At 39.0% G+C, this 13,512-nt stretch overlaps 1 protein-coding gene across 1 annotated transcript in view; it reads left to right on the forward strand.

Annotated features, from left to right (window-relative positions):
* Nwd2 (NACHT and WD repeat domain containing 2) overlaps window positions 1-13,512 on the forward strand; it is a 125,173-nt gene that overhangs the window by 62,047 nt on the left and 49,614 nt on the right. Inside the window, exon 3 of the mRNA XM_013009002.1 lies at window positions 10,660-10,776. Coding sequence (XP_012864456.1) covers window positions 10,660-10,776 — 117 coding nt within the window. The remainder of the gene's footprint in view (window positions 1-10,659; window positions 10,777-13,512) is intronic.

Raw genomic sequence — 13,512 nt, forward strand, 5'->3', positions numbered from 1 at the left:
GCCTTTTTTTGTTCCATTTCACATGTCTCTGTCTTTGTTCAGGCTTCTGTTTCTTAATACTTGAATGACTAAGCAACCTTTCTTCTGGTCTCCAATATGTGCCCTTCATTCAAGTCTGTATGACTATCTTCTTGATTATTTCTACAGTAATCCAATCTTGTCTTCTGTTCATATCCAGGCTGTACAAGCTGCTCAGACTTCCTAGATTGCATTTCTAACGTGTATGATTTTCACTTTTTTTGCCAGTATTCAGGGCCATGTGCTTGCATGGTTTACTTGCTCAGCTGGTACTCTACCCCCTCACCTCCAGCTCAACTTATTGATGGTTAGTGAAATGGAGTCTAGTGATGTTTTAGGCTGGCTTCAAACCATAATCCTCCAGATATCAGCCTCCTGCATAACTAGATACTACAACTTTGCTGGATACACTAATCTAGATTGACAATTATTTTCTTTTAGGGCTTAGATTGTATTATTTTATCCCTTCCTGAATTTAGAATTTATGTTGAGAAATCTACTGTCATTTATTTTGACTTTTTATTATTATCTTCAAATAATTGTACAAGGGTATTCCAATTGAGCATGCCCAGTTGTGCATACAATTCATCTTCCTTGCTTCACTTTGGCTCAGTTCCATTATTGTTGACTTTTGAAGAAGACATGTTGTCTTGTGAGGTGTTTTTTTTTAATGTTACTAATTGAAGGTTTAAATCTTCCATGGACTTAAGTTGGAGATTTCATGATGTTTTGGTAATCCTCGGTAAGTGGCTGGTTTGTGGTGAATTTCTTAGGGGCTCAGATGGCTCAGGAATCAAATATGTTCAAGATGTGGCATCCAGTGGCCAATTCCACTCTATGAGAGGAAGTTTAGCTACCAGAGCACAAGGGGCAAGAGTTTCTAACCTATTTGGTGGCATTTCAAACCACCCACTTACTAAGATTCACATTCTGAACCTGAAGATCGTCAGTTCTGTAATCAGGCATGTTTGATCTTTTTGATATAAATGAATGGGTTTGTGATTATCTTCTAGGACTCTTTTAGGAATCAAATGCAAATGAACTATACAACTGGGGAGGAGAGGAGGAGAAGGGGAAAAACTGGGAGAAAATGAGTGAAGAGGTGATACGGTCCAAAAAGAAATGTACACATTACCTGACAGCACCTTTACAATAAAAATAAAATACAATAAAGGTCTAAGACATAAATAAAAATAAAAAAAGAGGGCTGGGAGGTTGGCTTACTGGTAGAGTGCTTGCCTTGCATGCATGAGGCCCTGGGTTCGATTCCTCAGCACCACATAAGTAGAATAAGCCAGAAGTGGTGCTGTGGCTCAAGTGTTAGAGTGCTAGCCTTGAGTGCTAGCTGAGGGACAGCGCCCAGGCCCAGAGTTCAGGCCCCATGAGTGGCAAAAAGAAAAAAAAAGAATAGAAAGGCAAAAGAAATGAAATAACACCGAGTGTCTGGACAGACAGCACTCACCAGTGTAAACTTCCTTGTTTTATAAATGAGCATAAATAACTCATATGGATTTTCCTTTTGGCTTTATGAGTATAGTAAAAATATCTTTGGCATCTGAGAGTCAGTTTGTATCTAGTACAAAGGAATATGAATGAGAAGAATAATCAGAAAATATTTATTGTCTCGCATAGACAAAGATATCATACAGCATGACCAAAAAAAATGTCAGATGCTGTGGCCTGTCTGTGTTGCTATTGCAAAACACCTGAGATTGAACAATGTATAAAAGAATAGAATCATTTTCTCACAGTTCTATGGTCTGAGAAGGCTAAACCCAAGGTGACAGCAGAACAACCTCTGCTTCCAACATGGCACCTCAAACACTATATTCTCCAGATGGGAGAAATGCTATGTCTCTACCTGACAGAAAATGGGAGGGCTAAAAGGGAACATGCCCTCTATCCATGAGAGAAGAGTCCTCTTAACCTGTGCACCTCACAAAGACCCCACATTCAATACCATCACATGGTTCTTTTTCTCTGTACACCAATTTTTTATGTGCTCAGGAATCTCAAAGGCACTTTTCTTCCTGAGAAACATATCCTTGGCTTTGAAATTGACACTATTGTCTACGGCCATACCACCCTGATCGAGTCCAATCTCATCTGAAATTGACACTATTTGTTGGGACGTCTTTGGTCCTTTCTTCACATTGACAATTAATTGCCTCTCTTCCATTTTCTATTTATCATGAATATGCTTCTGTCTGCAGGGAAATGCACATCTCTCCATTGAATCACACATCACTGCACTCAGGGCAGGACTCCGATCTGTTTAGTCACTTCACATTTCAGTGCTGTCCATCAAAGCCTGGACATGCAGGTCTTACCAAGTGCTAGTCACTGAAAATATTACAAACGTTGCATCATCCGTCTCTCGTCCATGTAAGCAAGCTAGCTTAAAAAAGAAGGTAGCAATGTAAGCACAGATGGTAAAACTGATAACAGACAAAAGAGAAGGAAAGCATGCTATAGTGGACCTTCAGAAACACTGGCCTATAATGTCTGGTGCTCCTATGGAGTTCTCAGACTTGATTTCCCAAAGCAGCCTTTTCTTTTGTACTCTGTCCTCTTCCTAATATTCTTTATTATACATTGGTGGCATTGTAGGAAGATTTGGAATCTACTGCAATAACTACACTAGGCTAAGCATTCATTCCTGCTAAAATGTGGTTGTCTGACTACCCCCAAACAATGAGGATTACCTATGAGGATTAGTCCTTTAATAAACATAGTAAGACATAATACCCCCCATTTCAATGATATTTAAATGTCCCAATTGAACATAGTCACCACAAGCTTTCTTAAATTCTAAGTACAGAGTAGCTAATTTTTTTCTCCATCTTTAAAAGGGCTTTTTTTTTTTTTTTGGTAAGTGGTGGGGCTTGAACTCTGGGTCTGGACGCTGTCCCTCAGCTCTTCAGCTCAAGGCTAGTACTCTACCATTTGAGCCACAGTGCCACTTCCAGTTTTCTGGTGTTTAATTGGAGATAAGAGTCTCATGGACTTTCCTGTCCAGGCTGGTTTTGAACCATGATCTTCAGATCTCAGCCTCCTGAGTAGCTAGGATTACAGGCGTGAAGCACTTGGTGCCCAGCTCAAAAGGACTTTTTATAGGAGAAAATATTTTTTAAGTGTTCATAGGGCAGAAGAAACCCTCATTTAAGAGATTCCCTTTGTTGGTAATTAAGGCTAGACCCCTAAAATATAACATCCCCAGTTTTTTTCATCTACAAGTAAATTATTTTTATTTCCTAATCTTGCTTTCCTTCCATCTACCAACATTTATGATATTATGACCTTTCCATACTTAGATATGTAGGTCAAGTCACATTTCTATCTTTCTGTGTGTTAAAATGATCTTCCAAGCAAAAGAACCCCTAAAGTAGCTACAAGTATCTATATTCATATCTAAAATAGGCTTCAAAATTATCTGAAGTGACAAGGTAGTTAACATCGCATTAATAAAAAGAACAATCCATCAAGAGCAGGGTTCAAATCCCACTCATTATCTGTGTCACTGGGGGCATGTTACTTGACTGCTCAGTGCCTCTGCTTCTCATCTGTAAAACAAGAACAATAGTTCTCTCTGCTCTCCAAGCCTCAGAAGGAAGTTATTCTATGTAGTATCTTTCTGAGTAAGAAGAAATCTTTGCTACAATGCCCACATCAGAGTGAGTGAATGAAATGGAACATGAATGCAGGCAAAGAGGATTTAGATGACTAGGACTATGACTAGATACTACAGGTACCTGTACACCCAAACACAGGGGCTGAGGAAAGTCTAGGGTCATGACCAACTTGGTTTTACTCTTGGGAACATTGTTTGCTTGTGTTTGAGCCTCCCACTACGCAACTGCTTCACGTTCCTTTGCTAGGTGAGCGTTAACTCACTGAGCACACTTGGCACAGCTGCACCGCCGTTCCTGCTCTTACTCTGTCCTCACAAACTCCCAGTCCCTTTCGTCTGTCTCCATGAGCCTTAAGCCCTGACATAGGTTTCACCTAGGAGTTTTTTCCTAACCACACATATTTGTGAAGACTGTCCAAAAGCTGCGTCTTACAGGGCATCAGCGTCTGAGGCATGAGGTATCTGCATGAAACTTGATTTAAAGCACCATCTGATGTCTTATTACTGGGCATTTTCTTTCTGGTGATACCATAGGACCCCCTCTGGCCAGTCAGTGGTCATAAGGAGCCTTTAGGACCTGCTTTTTCCAGACAGAACTCCCCGTGTAACTCTTTATTATATATCTCTTGAGCAAGAAAATTATTGCAGGTGATGTAAAGTCAGTATTTGCAGTAGTTCTAGCAGAAGCATAGGACCTAGATGTTGTCTTGTGACCAATGCATCTGAAGGAGGTTGCTCTCTCAGAGAGAACTAGCACGTGGTAAGCCCATAATTACAATTGATAAACTAGCTGGTACACACAGCCTGAGTTCTAAGATTCCCCCTCTGCTTCCTTTCTTGTGTGAAACGAACATTTTGGAAATGCGATGCAAATACTGAAACAAGTTCCAATGAGTGCTGTCTTCCCCACTGTGACCTCTGAAACCTCTGCTCTTGGTGCTTTGGACCTCATTTGTGTTTTTGGCGTATTTATGTTGCTGGCAAATAGTAATCCGTTTAAGAAGATATTTTGGTTTTTTGAAAAGAAATCATTTTTAAAGGCATCCTGTTTACATATGTTCAAGCCAGGGATGCTTTAAGCTAATTAGAGTGAAAACAAAACTTCTCTTTGTTGCTTGGTATGTCCCTCCCCCACAGTATAACCCCTGCTTTCACTATATTTGATGTCAGTATAACTTGAGGAGGAGATGGGGAAAAACCAGTTGTTTAAAGATACAGGTGGACCTGTTGCAACAATGAGAAGTACAAGTTGTCATGTCCAAAACGAGCTTTACAACGTTGGTGCGGGGAAGGGGGGGGGAAGGGGGAGAAGGAGAAAGATTGGGATTGGGGGGGAGGGGGGAGGCTGGGAAGGGATGTGAAGGGTAAACAAAAGGAGGAGGCTGCAATGCTTGGTAAGAAATGTACGCATTATCCTGCCCATGTAATTGTAACCCCTCTGTACAGTATCTTCACAAATAAAATTAAAAAAAAAAACTTAAGCATGAAATGAGTGTATTCCTAAGAAGGGAGTAGCCTGAGTAATAGAAACCTCAGTGGGACCATTACAGAGTCTACCACTGTAGTAACTCAGAAAAGTAGTCTTTCAGTCTTGATTTGTTTTTAAACAATACCACTCATATCAACTTTATACACCTACATTTACATTCAGAAAGTTCCCTACAGTGTAGGACATTTCAGAAAGACACACTTTGATCAATATATATGCTCAACACTTATTGCCAAAGAATTGGCTGTGAGGACACTATGATTTCAAATTAGATTGTCTTAGTTTTGGGGTGCAGGGGAGCATTATATCATTTACTTTTTCTAAGTTGCTTTATTGTTCTGTAAATTTGGTAATTAAATGATTACAACTTATTGATAGGGGTAAAGGTATGATTTGATAGGGTCTTGTTTTCTTTTCTTTGTTTTATTTTCAGATCAATCCAACCCTTGTAATAATCATGATAAAGTAGCTTCACTAAGAAGTTTTTTTAAAAAAACAACTGAGATGATTTTAAGTAAAAAAAAAAAAGATAAAACCAAATTACTTTCCTCAGCTTTAAAGTTTAAATGATAAAATTAGTAAAAGCACATTAAATGTGCTGTCAACAAGTTAGTATTCCAATAAATAGCAAATTAGATTCCAGTGTCTGCAGTGCCCAGACATTAGGCTAAAAGCTAAACTTAATTTTTTAAGTATATAATAAATGCTGTCTTCTTGAGCACTTTAAACTCCAAACGTTTTGCCAGTTATCAATCATGTGGACACATGGCACTTACATGCACCCAAAATGGCACTTAGTGTTACACAAGTTGGGTGTTTTATTCCTTTCTTTCCTGTCTTCACAGTTGCTTGATTTCATCCTTTCCTATATTTTTCTGCTTCTAAAGATATATGGGAAAGAGCAGTCTGATGGAGAAGCTCTGGAAGCTGAAGAATATTGAAACAAAGCTACTAAGGTCCAAGGGCATTTAGATTAGCAAGCCCTAAAGACAGTAGTGGGGACCAACCTCTAAGAAATAGAAGGTACAAAAACTTACAACAGATTTATAGGTGGCAAATAAATTATGCCAATACTTTGGCTTCAGAAATATGTAGATTAAGGAAAATAAAAGCCTTGTTTGACACTTTTACTCTTGGTCATTGTGCTGCATCTAGTTAGTTAAGCTCATATCATACTAGGTACTTGATTTAAACATACACTGTTTACACATTCAACTACACTCTGAGAATGAGATGTAAGGCCCATAGAAAATTACAAGGCAAGTCGATTTATCCTTTTAAACACCTTCATGAAAATATAACCTCGTTCATATAGCTTAAATCTACCAACTTGAAGTATAGGTCTTAGTGGGCGTTAGTGTGTTTATAGCTACGTAGCAGTTAGGAATGTCAATTTTATAACATCATTTTCACTACATAAAGAAGCCCTACTTGCTCTCTCCACTTACCCCAAGCAGCTACTGTTTTGCTTTATGCCACCACACTCTCTGCCATTTCTGTTCGTATCAAATAAATAGAACCATGCAGCTTGCTCTCCTTTGTGGGTGCATTCTTTCACGTGATGTTTTCAGCGCTTATCCTTTTTTGTCACATGTTTGAGTGTTCATTACCTCACATGCTATTGCTGAGTAACAATTCTATTGGATAGTTGCACCGTATTTTTTTTCCATCAGTCACTTTGCACACATTTGAGATATTCCCACTTTTAGTTATTATTATTATGTAGTTATTATTAGCAGACATATATGTTCCTTTTTCTTGGGTATGTACAGCAAAAGAGAATTTTCTTTGGTCAGTCATGGGGCTTGAACACTGGGCCTGAGTGCTGTCCCTCAGCTCTTCAACTCAAGGCTAGCACTTTACCACTTGAGCTACAGAGCCACTTACAGTTTTCTGGTGGTTTATTGGAGATTAGAGTTTCACGGCCTTTCTTGCCGGGGCTGGTTTTAAACTGCAATTCTCAGATCTCAGCCTCCTGAGTAATTGGGATTACAGGTGTGATCCATGGGCGCCCGGCAGAAGACAATTTTTGAACCAGGCAGTAACTGTGTTTAACCCTTTGAGAAACTGCCAGACTTTTCAAATGGGCTGGACCATTTTGTATTTCCATCAGTAATGTATATGAGTTCCAATTTCTCCACATCTTTCGCCATCACTTACAATAATCAGTCAGTCCCTTTGTTCATAACCACAGTTAACGGCTTGTAAATTATCTCACTGTGGTCTTAATTTTCATTTCCTTAACACTGAATAATATTGAGCATCTTTTCATATGTTTGTCAGAAATGTGTATATAGTCTGTGGAGAAAGATCTACTCAGAGAGTTTGCCTGTTTTGATTGTTTGTTCTCCCTTTCATTATTGATCTGTCAATATTTTTCAAGTATTCTAGACAAAAACCTATGCAAGTCTATATTTGCAAATAATTTCCATTCTAGGTTTACTACACTTTTTATCATATCTTTAAATTTTTTTAACCTTAAGAATGTCCAATATATGCTTTTTCTTTAGATACCTATATTTTTGTGTTATATATGAGAAACCATGGTAAAGTTCAGTTTTATTTTCTTCTAAGAGTTTTACCAATTTAAATCTTAAATCCATGCCACTGCTCTATTTTGAGACATTATTAAGTTGAATGTTGTTTTTATCCATATTTATGGTTTATACTATTCACAGTTAATGGCACTACTGTTTAGTTGGATTTACATCTGCCATTTAATTTTCTTATTTACATGTCTTTTGTGTTCCTCTTTTGCTCTGCTACTCTTTGGTTGGGCTTTTATTTTTAACATTAAGTCAGTATTTTCCAGGGTTGCATTTTAATTCTTCAATGATTTTTCTCATGATATTTTTGAGATTTTTTTTTCTGGGCAGTTATTTGAGGAAATTTCTATCTTGATTTATCTGAATTGACATGATTACACTATCTTAATTTGGATAAGTAATACCAAGATCATTCTATATACCTTTTTTCTATTTGCCCCTTTCTTTGTGTTGTTAGTGTTCCACATGTTATGATTAGATGTTACAAATCCCTGGCACATTGTTATAATTAGTAATTATATAATTTTACATTTTGGTGGAGTTGAAAGGAACAGGTGCCTACTTATAATTTTGGGATATTAATCTTTATATTTGCCCTTTCTTTTCTTTCAAGTAAGACCTTCCTCAACCATCTTGTAATGTATAACAATAGAGTGTGTTCAGAGAAGTATGTTGTTAGGTGATTTCATTATTGTTTGAATATCACAGAGTATTCTTACTCAAATGACTATGACATCACTGTGTGATCTCATCTGGTGTGACCGTCATATCTGTGTTCTATCATTGACAAATGTCATTATGCAGGACCTGATTTTGTATTCAAACAGTGTAAACCCCAAAATAGAGACAGCAGGTTCTGTGTCTGGTTTTGAAACTGTTCATGGCAAAAACAATGAATTCTAGTGGACTTTTAACTGTTTCGGTACACTAAATGTATTTACTGTGGGCTGGACATAAAATATCTTGAAGTCATGCAGTTGAGCAGGAATACATCCTTAGCAGCAGCCTGAGAAGATTTGTATTCCTCAGCCTCTTACCCAGTTAAAAGACAACAAATGCTGTGGTTACTTTTCAGATACAGTGTGACACTTTTGCCTGGGACTGGCCTTTGACTGTGATTCTACCCATGTCTCCCATATAACTTGCGTCACAGGTACACACCTCCACATCCAGACTATTAGTTGAGATGGTAATCTCATTAACTTTTTGTCTGCCTTGCCCTGAAACCACAGTCCTCTCACTCTCCACCTCATCCTTCTTTTATTCCCTTCTAGCAAGGTGATTCCCAGAGCAAGGTGATCCTCGTATTCTCTTGAGTTTACAATGTTCAGCTCTGTTCAGTGGAACTCACTGGAATAGTGAAATGTTCTGTATGACTGCTGTCCAATATGACAGTCAACAGTCGTATGTAGCCACATAGCCTTTAAGAACTGAATTGTTAAACTGCATTATTTATATCCGATTTCAGGTAGCCCCATCGAGAGGTTCTCAGATCCATCAGTGAAGTTATCATCTCCATCTCAGATATCCCTTTTCTTACGATTGTAATACTAAACCTTGTAGTAGATTAAAGGGGGAGAGCCCCAGATCAGTGATGTCAGTCTCCTATGTAGTAAACACCCATGGAGTGGCCCAAGGAACTGTTTTTTTAAAGAAACTATCATAGGTGAATCGTCCTTGAGAAAACTCAAGTTCAAATGGTCAGCTATCTGATGCACACGCCCCTGTGTGATGGTGACAGCCAGGAAACAAGAAGCACACGCAGTGCTTGGGATCTGCCTGGGCAGTGGAGGAGGCCCAACCAAGGGCTTCACTTCTGTGTCACTGACTGGCCTCAGGACTATCAGAGAGGGCTGGGAGTGTCTTGTTCTTGCTTGTGGAACCCAGAGAAGGAAATGGAGGTGGAGGGAGCAGAATCTTCAAAGCTGCAATTGGAAACATTCACTTTATGCAGATAGCAGTCAAAGAAATGATCCCCTACTGATCTTCCTTACAAGTTTCAAAGAGCCTGCTTGTGAAAGTTTTTACAGACTGGCAAGATCCACCCCAGGAGTCTTTGAAGTCGGGAGATGGAAGGTCCTATTATCCTCAGTTCTCAGTAACGCGCACCCTGCACCATTCTCCAAGGCATGTCCTTCAGATATACATGGATGAAAGCTGAAGTGCTTGCAGATAAAACAGATATAAGCAAATACCTGTTCTCTGGGATGAGCCTACTATTTAATGGGAGTTTCCTGGTTTCTTTGCCTTTGATTTTTTTTAAAGAAATGCAGATGTGTGCCTTCAGATCAGTATATGTTAACGCCCATTGTGATTTATTTCCTTCACATAATAGGGCATGTGGTAATGTTTTTTGTTATGATTTAATTGTCACAAATAAGATGGGAACCATGTCCCTGACACATTCGTGTCTTTTTTTAAAATCCTGTTACTCTTTCAATGTAATTAAATTGTGGACTCCAAATCCTCTGCTATTTGGGATTTCCTTGTCTCCTCATTCCTGTGAAGAGTAAAATCAAACACAAAATAAGTTGTAATACTCATTTCCCAACCCATCATGTATGAAAATAGCTCTCTAGATGGATCTCAAAAGTCATTTGCTGCCAGGCACCAGTGGTTCACTCCTATAATCTTAGCTACTTAGGAGGCTGAGGTTGGTTCAAAGCTAACCTGGGCAGAGAAGTCTGTGCGACTCTTATCTCCACTTAAACACCACAAAGCCAGAAGTGAAACTGTGGCTCAAGTGGTAGAGATCCAGCCTTGATCAGAAACATAAAGGGACAGGACCCAGGGCCTAAATTCAATCCCCAGTACTAACGTGTGCACACGCAAACACACACACACACACTATTTGCCTTCACTAAAGAAAAATTAAAAGTCACCTTAGCTTGACCTTGTACATAGGAACAAAGCCCACAAGTAAATGTAATTTTTCCGCAGAAGAATCTAAAGTCTCCTCCTCCATTTGTTCCCAGGTCATAGACCTATATTGGGGCGTGGAAGAAGATGAATGGGACAATCCTGAGCTACAGAAGATGCGCATGAGGCTTCTGGAAGATTGCTTGAAGACTTCTGCAGGTCCATGTTTTGTTGTGGGTATAAAAAAACTAATGTCTTATATTAAGCATAAATGAATGTGAGAATGCTTGCTGATTTGTGATTCTTAAAAAGCTTTGAAAAGAGTCAGGAGCAGACATTTTGTAATATCCATTGTAAAAATGTAGACTGTCTGTCTCCCGCCCTGAGTGTGTGAAAACAAACCTTCTTCAGCTTGTCATCCGAAGTGCTGCAAATTAGCAATGAATAATTTGAAATGCTAATCGAAGGAATGACTTGAGTTGACAACAATTTATAGACCTTGTGATTATTCTTTCAGTCCTATAATAATTAGCCTAGATTTTCTCACTCCATTGTACAGTTTCTCCAATCATGGTATTTCTCAGCATTAGAACTTCTGGCATTTTTTAAACACAGTAGCTGAAACATTATTAAAATAAACCAAGTATACTATAGCAAATCTACTGGTAGCAAAAGGTGCTCTGTGAAAGATTTTGGTTTCGGCAGTGATTTTCAGCTAGAGGCTCCTTGTAGACTATAAGTCTTTTTTTAAGTGAAACATTGTTGCTGGTTTTGTATTATTTTCTAAAGAATGCTCACTCCTCTGTATAAGCACCGTGATAGGAAGGAAGGGGGTCATTCCGTGGCAGGCACTGTGTGAAATCTCTGCCTTAATTTCCTGTCTTGAATCCAAACAGAACCTCCTAATGCATTGGAAAGTTTTCTAATAACAGAGGATGCTGTGAAACTGATTAGTCAATACTAGAATGGAACTATCATATCACACCTCTAATCGCTAGGTACGGTGTATCAACAAAAACATTTTTGACAATTCCTTGCATATATATTTATACTCAGCCTCCAGAGGATAAAAAGTCCTACAGGGACAATTTCAGAACTCTGATCACCTGATGGTAAAGTTCTTAGCAAGGATAGCAAGCCCATTAAAGTACATCATGCCTCTGTAAATGCAAAGTAGCCACTCTTAGTACTCGAGGTATGGTAGATGACCTCTATAACATTGTCATTTGGGGAGACCCTGACATGTATGATCCTACCTTCAGAAAGCTTGCATTCTTCTATGGGTTGAAAGGGCTGAGAGGGCAAGCACAAACAAAGAAACAAAATAGTGTCAGGTGGTGGTAAGTAGAACAATGAGAGGGAAAACACAGGAAGGAAAGAAGAGAGAGAATACCAGAGAGGAGAGAGAATTGCTGTTTTCAGTTGAGTAACTGGGGTATTAGATAACTGAAGGGGAGATGAGAAGACTGGTGGAAAGATCCAGATAAGCATTCCAGGCCAGAGCTTTCCAAGGAGAGGGATTGGGCAAATGCTTGGCTGATCAGAGAACAAACAGGCCACCATAGGCAGAAGGAGCAGTATGAATGAAGCAGGGACCGTGGGAGTAAGAGAAGTTTATGAGAATTCTTCATGGCTATGCTCCAGTACAACTGGGAACCATTTGTTTTGGAAAGAAAAACTCATTGAGGTAATTCAGTAGTCCTAAAGGTGACTGAAGATTGTATTCTTACTCTTAGTGACAAGGGAAGTTCTAGAAATGAAGCCGAATATTGAAGCAGAAGGCTAAGAAGCAGCTTGTAGTGACCTCATAGATTCACTGAAGAGTAGAGAGGATGGGTCAGAGCAGGTAGGCCTTTAAGAGAGCTTCCCAACAGCATAGGTATATTGTACTCATAAGCTGCTTTATTAGATGGCAACTTCTTGGTACAACTACTTAAAGATAACTTTAAGAAATATGTATATACAAAAAGAAAGATATACTTGGGTTATGAATTTTGAAAGATGAACATCCAAAAACAGTTATTTTAATCCAAAGCCAGCCCGAGCAGGAAAAGCCGTGAGACTCTTATCTCCAAGAAACTATCAGAAAACCAGAAGTGGTGCTGTGGCTCAAGTAGTATAGCACTCACCTTGAGCTGAAGAGCTGAGGGACAGTGCCCAGGCCCAGAGTTCAAGCTGAAAAAGAAAATGCAACTCTCATCCAAAAGTCTTGTTATCTTAACTGTTAGCAGTGGAAGAGGAGTTAAGACATGTTCCAGGTCCTCAGAGACAGCTCAAGGTTGAGGCCCAAGACAACACCTACCTCAGTGTAGAAAACTAAGTCTGGAAAGATCCCCAGAATCCTCTTTATCCATTTATCTCACTCCCTGGTCCATAAACTAGCATGCTGCAGTAGAGGAGGAATGTTGCCTTCCAGAGAGGAATTGTGACGCTGCCCACACAGCTGATCTGCACAAGTGAAATGAACAGCTCAAGACAACTCAACAATGTGTTTTATGTGCATGTGATACCTAATTATGAAAGAGGCAGTCATTTTACCTGTATGATAAAAGGAATCCCTGTTTATTTCCTCATACACTGTATGTATTATGTCACAACACTATTATATTATGCCTTGTTAAACATGTGTGCTCCAAGATTTTTAATCCAGTGCTGATGATTAGCATTTCTGACTAGAACCAAATGCTTATATTTCACCCACCATAATGTGCCTAACTTAAAATATATTTATTCACACAAGTGGACTGGACATGGGGACTTCCCATTAACTATAAAATTATTTTCCTACACCCCACCTTTCCAGGTGCCAGGCTAATGGATTTTTACTCAGCCTTAGAAGAGGAAGCTGAATAGCATTGGAAGAGACTTGCAATTCTATTCCTGTGCAAATGGATATTAATTGCTCTCTGACTTGAATCAGTTATAGAGGTGACCCCGATTAGCTAACAGTGAGGGAGCAATTGTGTCTT

Source organism: Dipodomys ordii, unplaced genomic scaffold (assembly GCF_000151885.1).
Source record: "Dipodomys ordii isolate 6190 unplaced genomic scaffold, Dord_2.0 Scaffold8, whole genome shotgun sequence".
NCBI classification, from domain to species: domain Eukaryota; kingdom Metazoa; phylum Chordata; class Mammalia; order Rodentia; family Heteromyidae; genus Dipodomys; species Dipodomys ordii.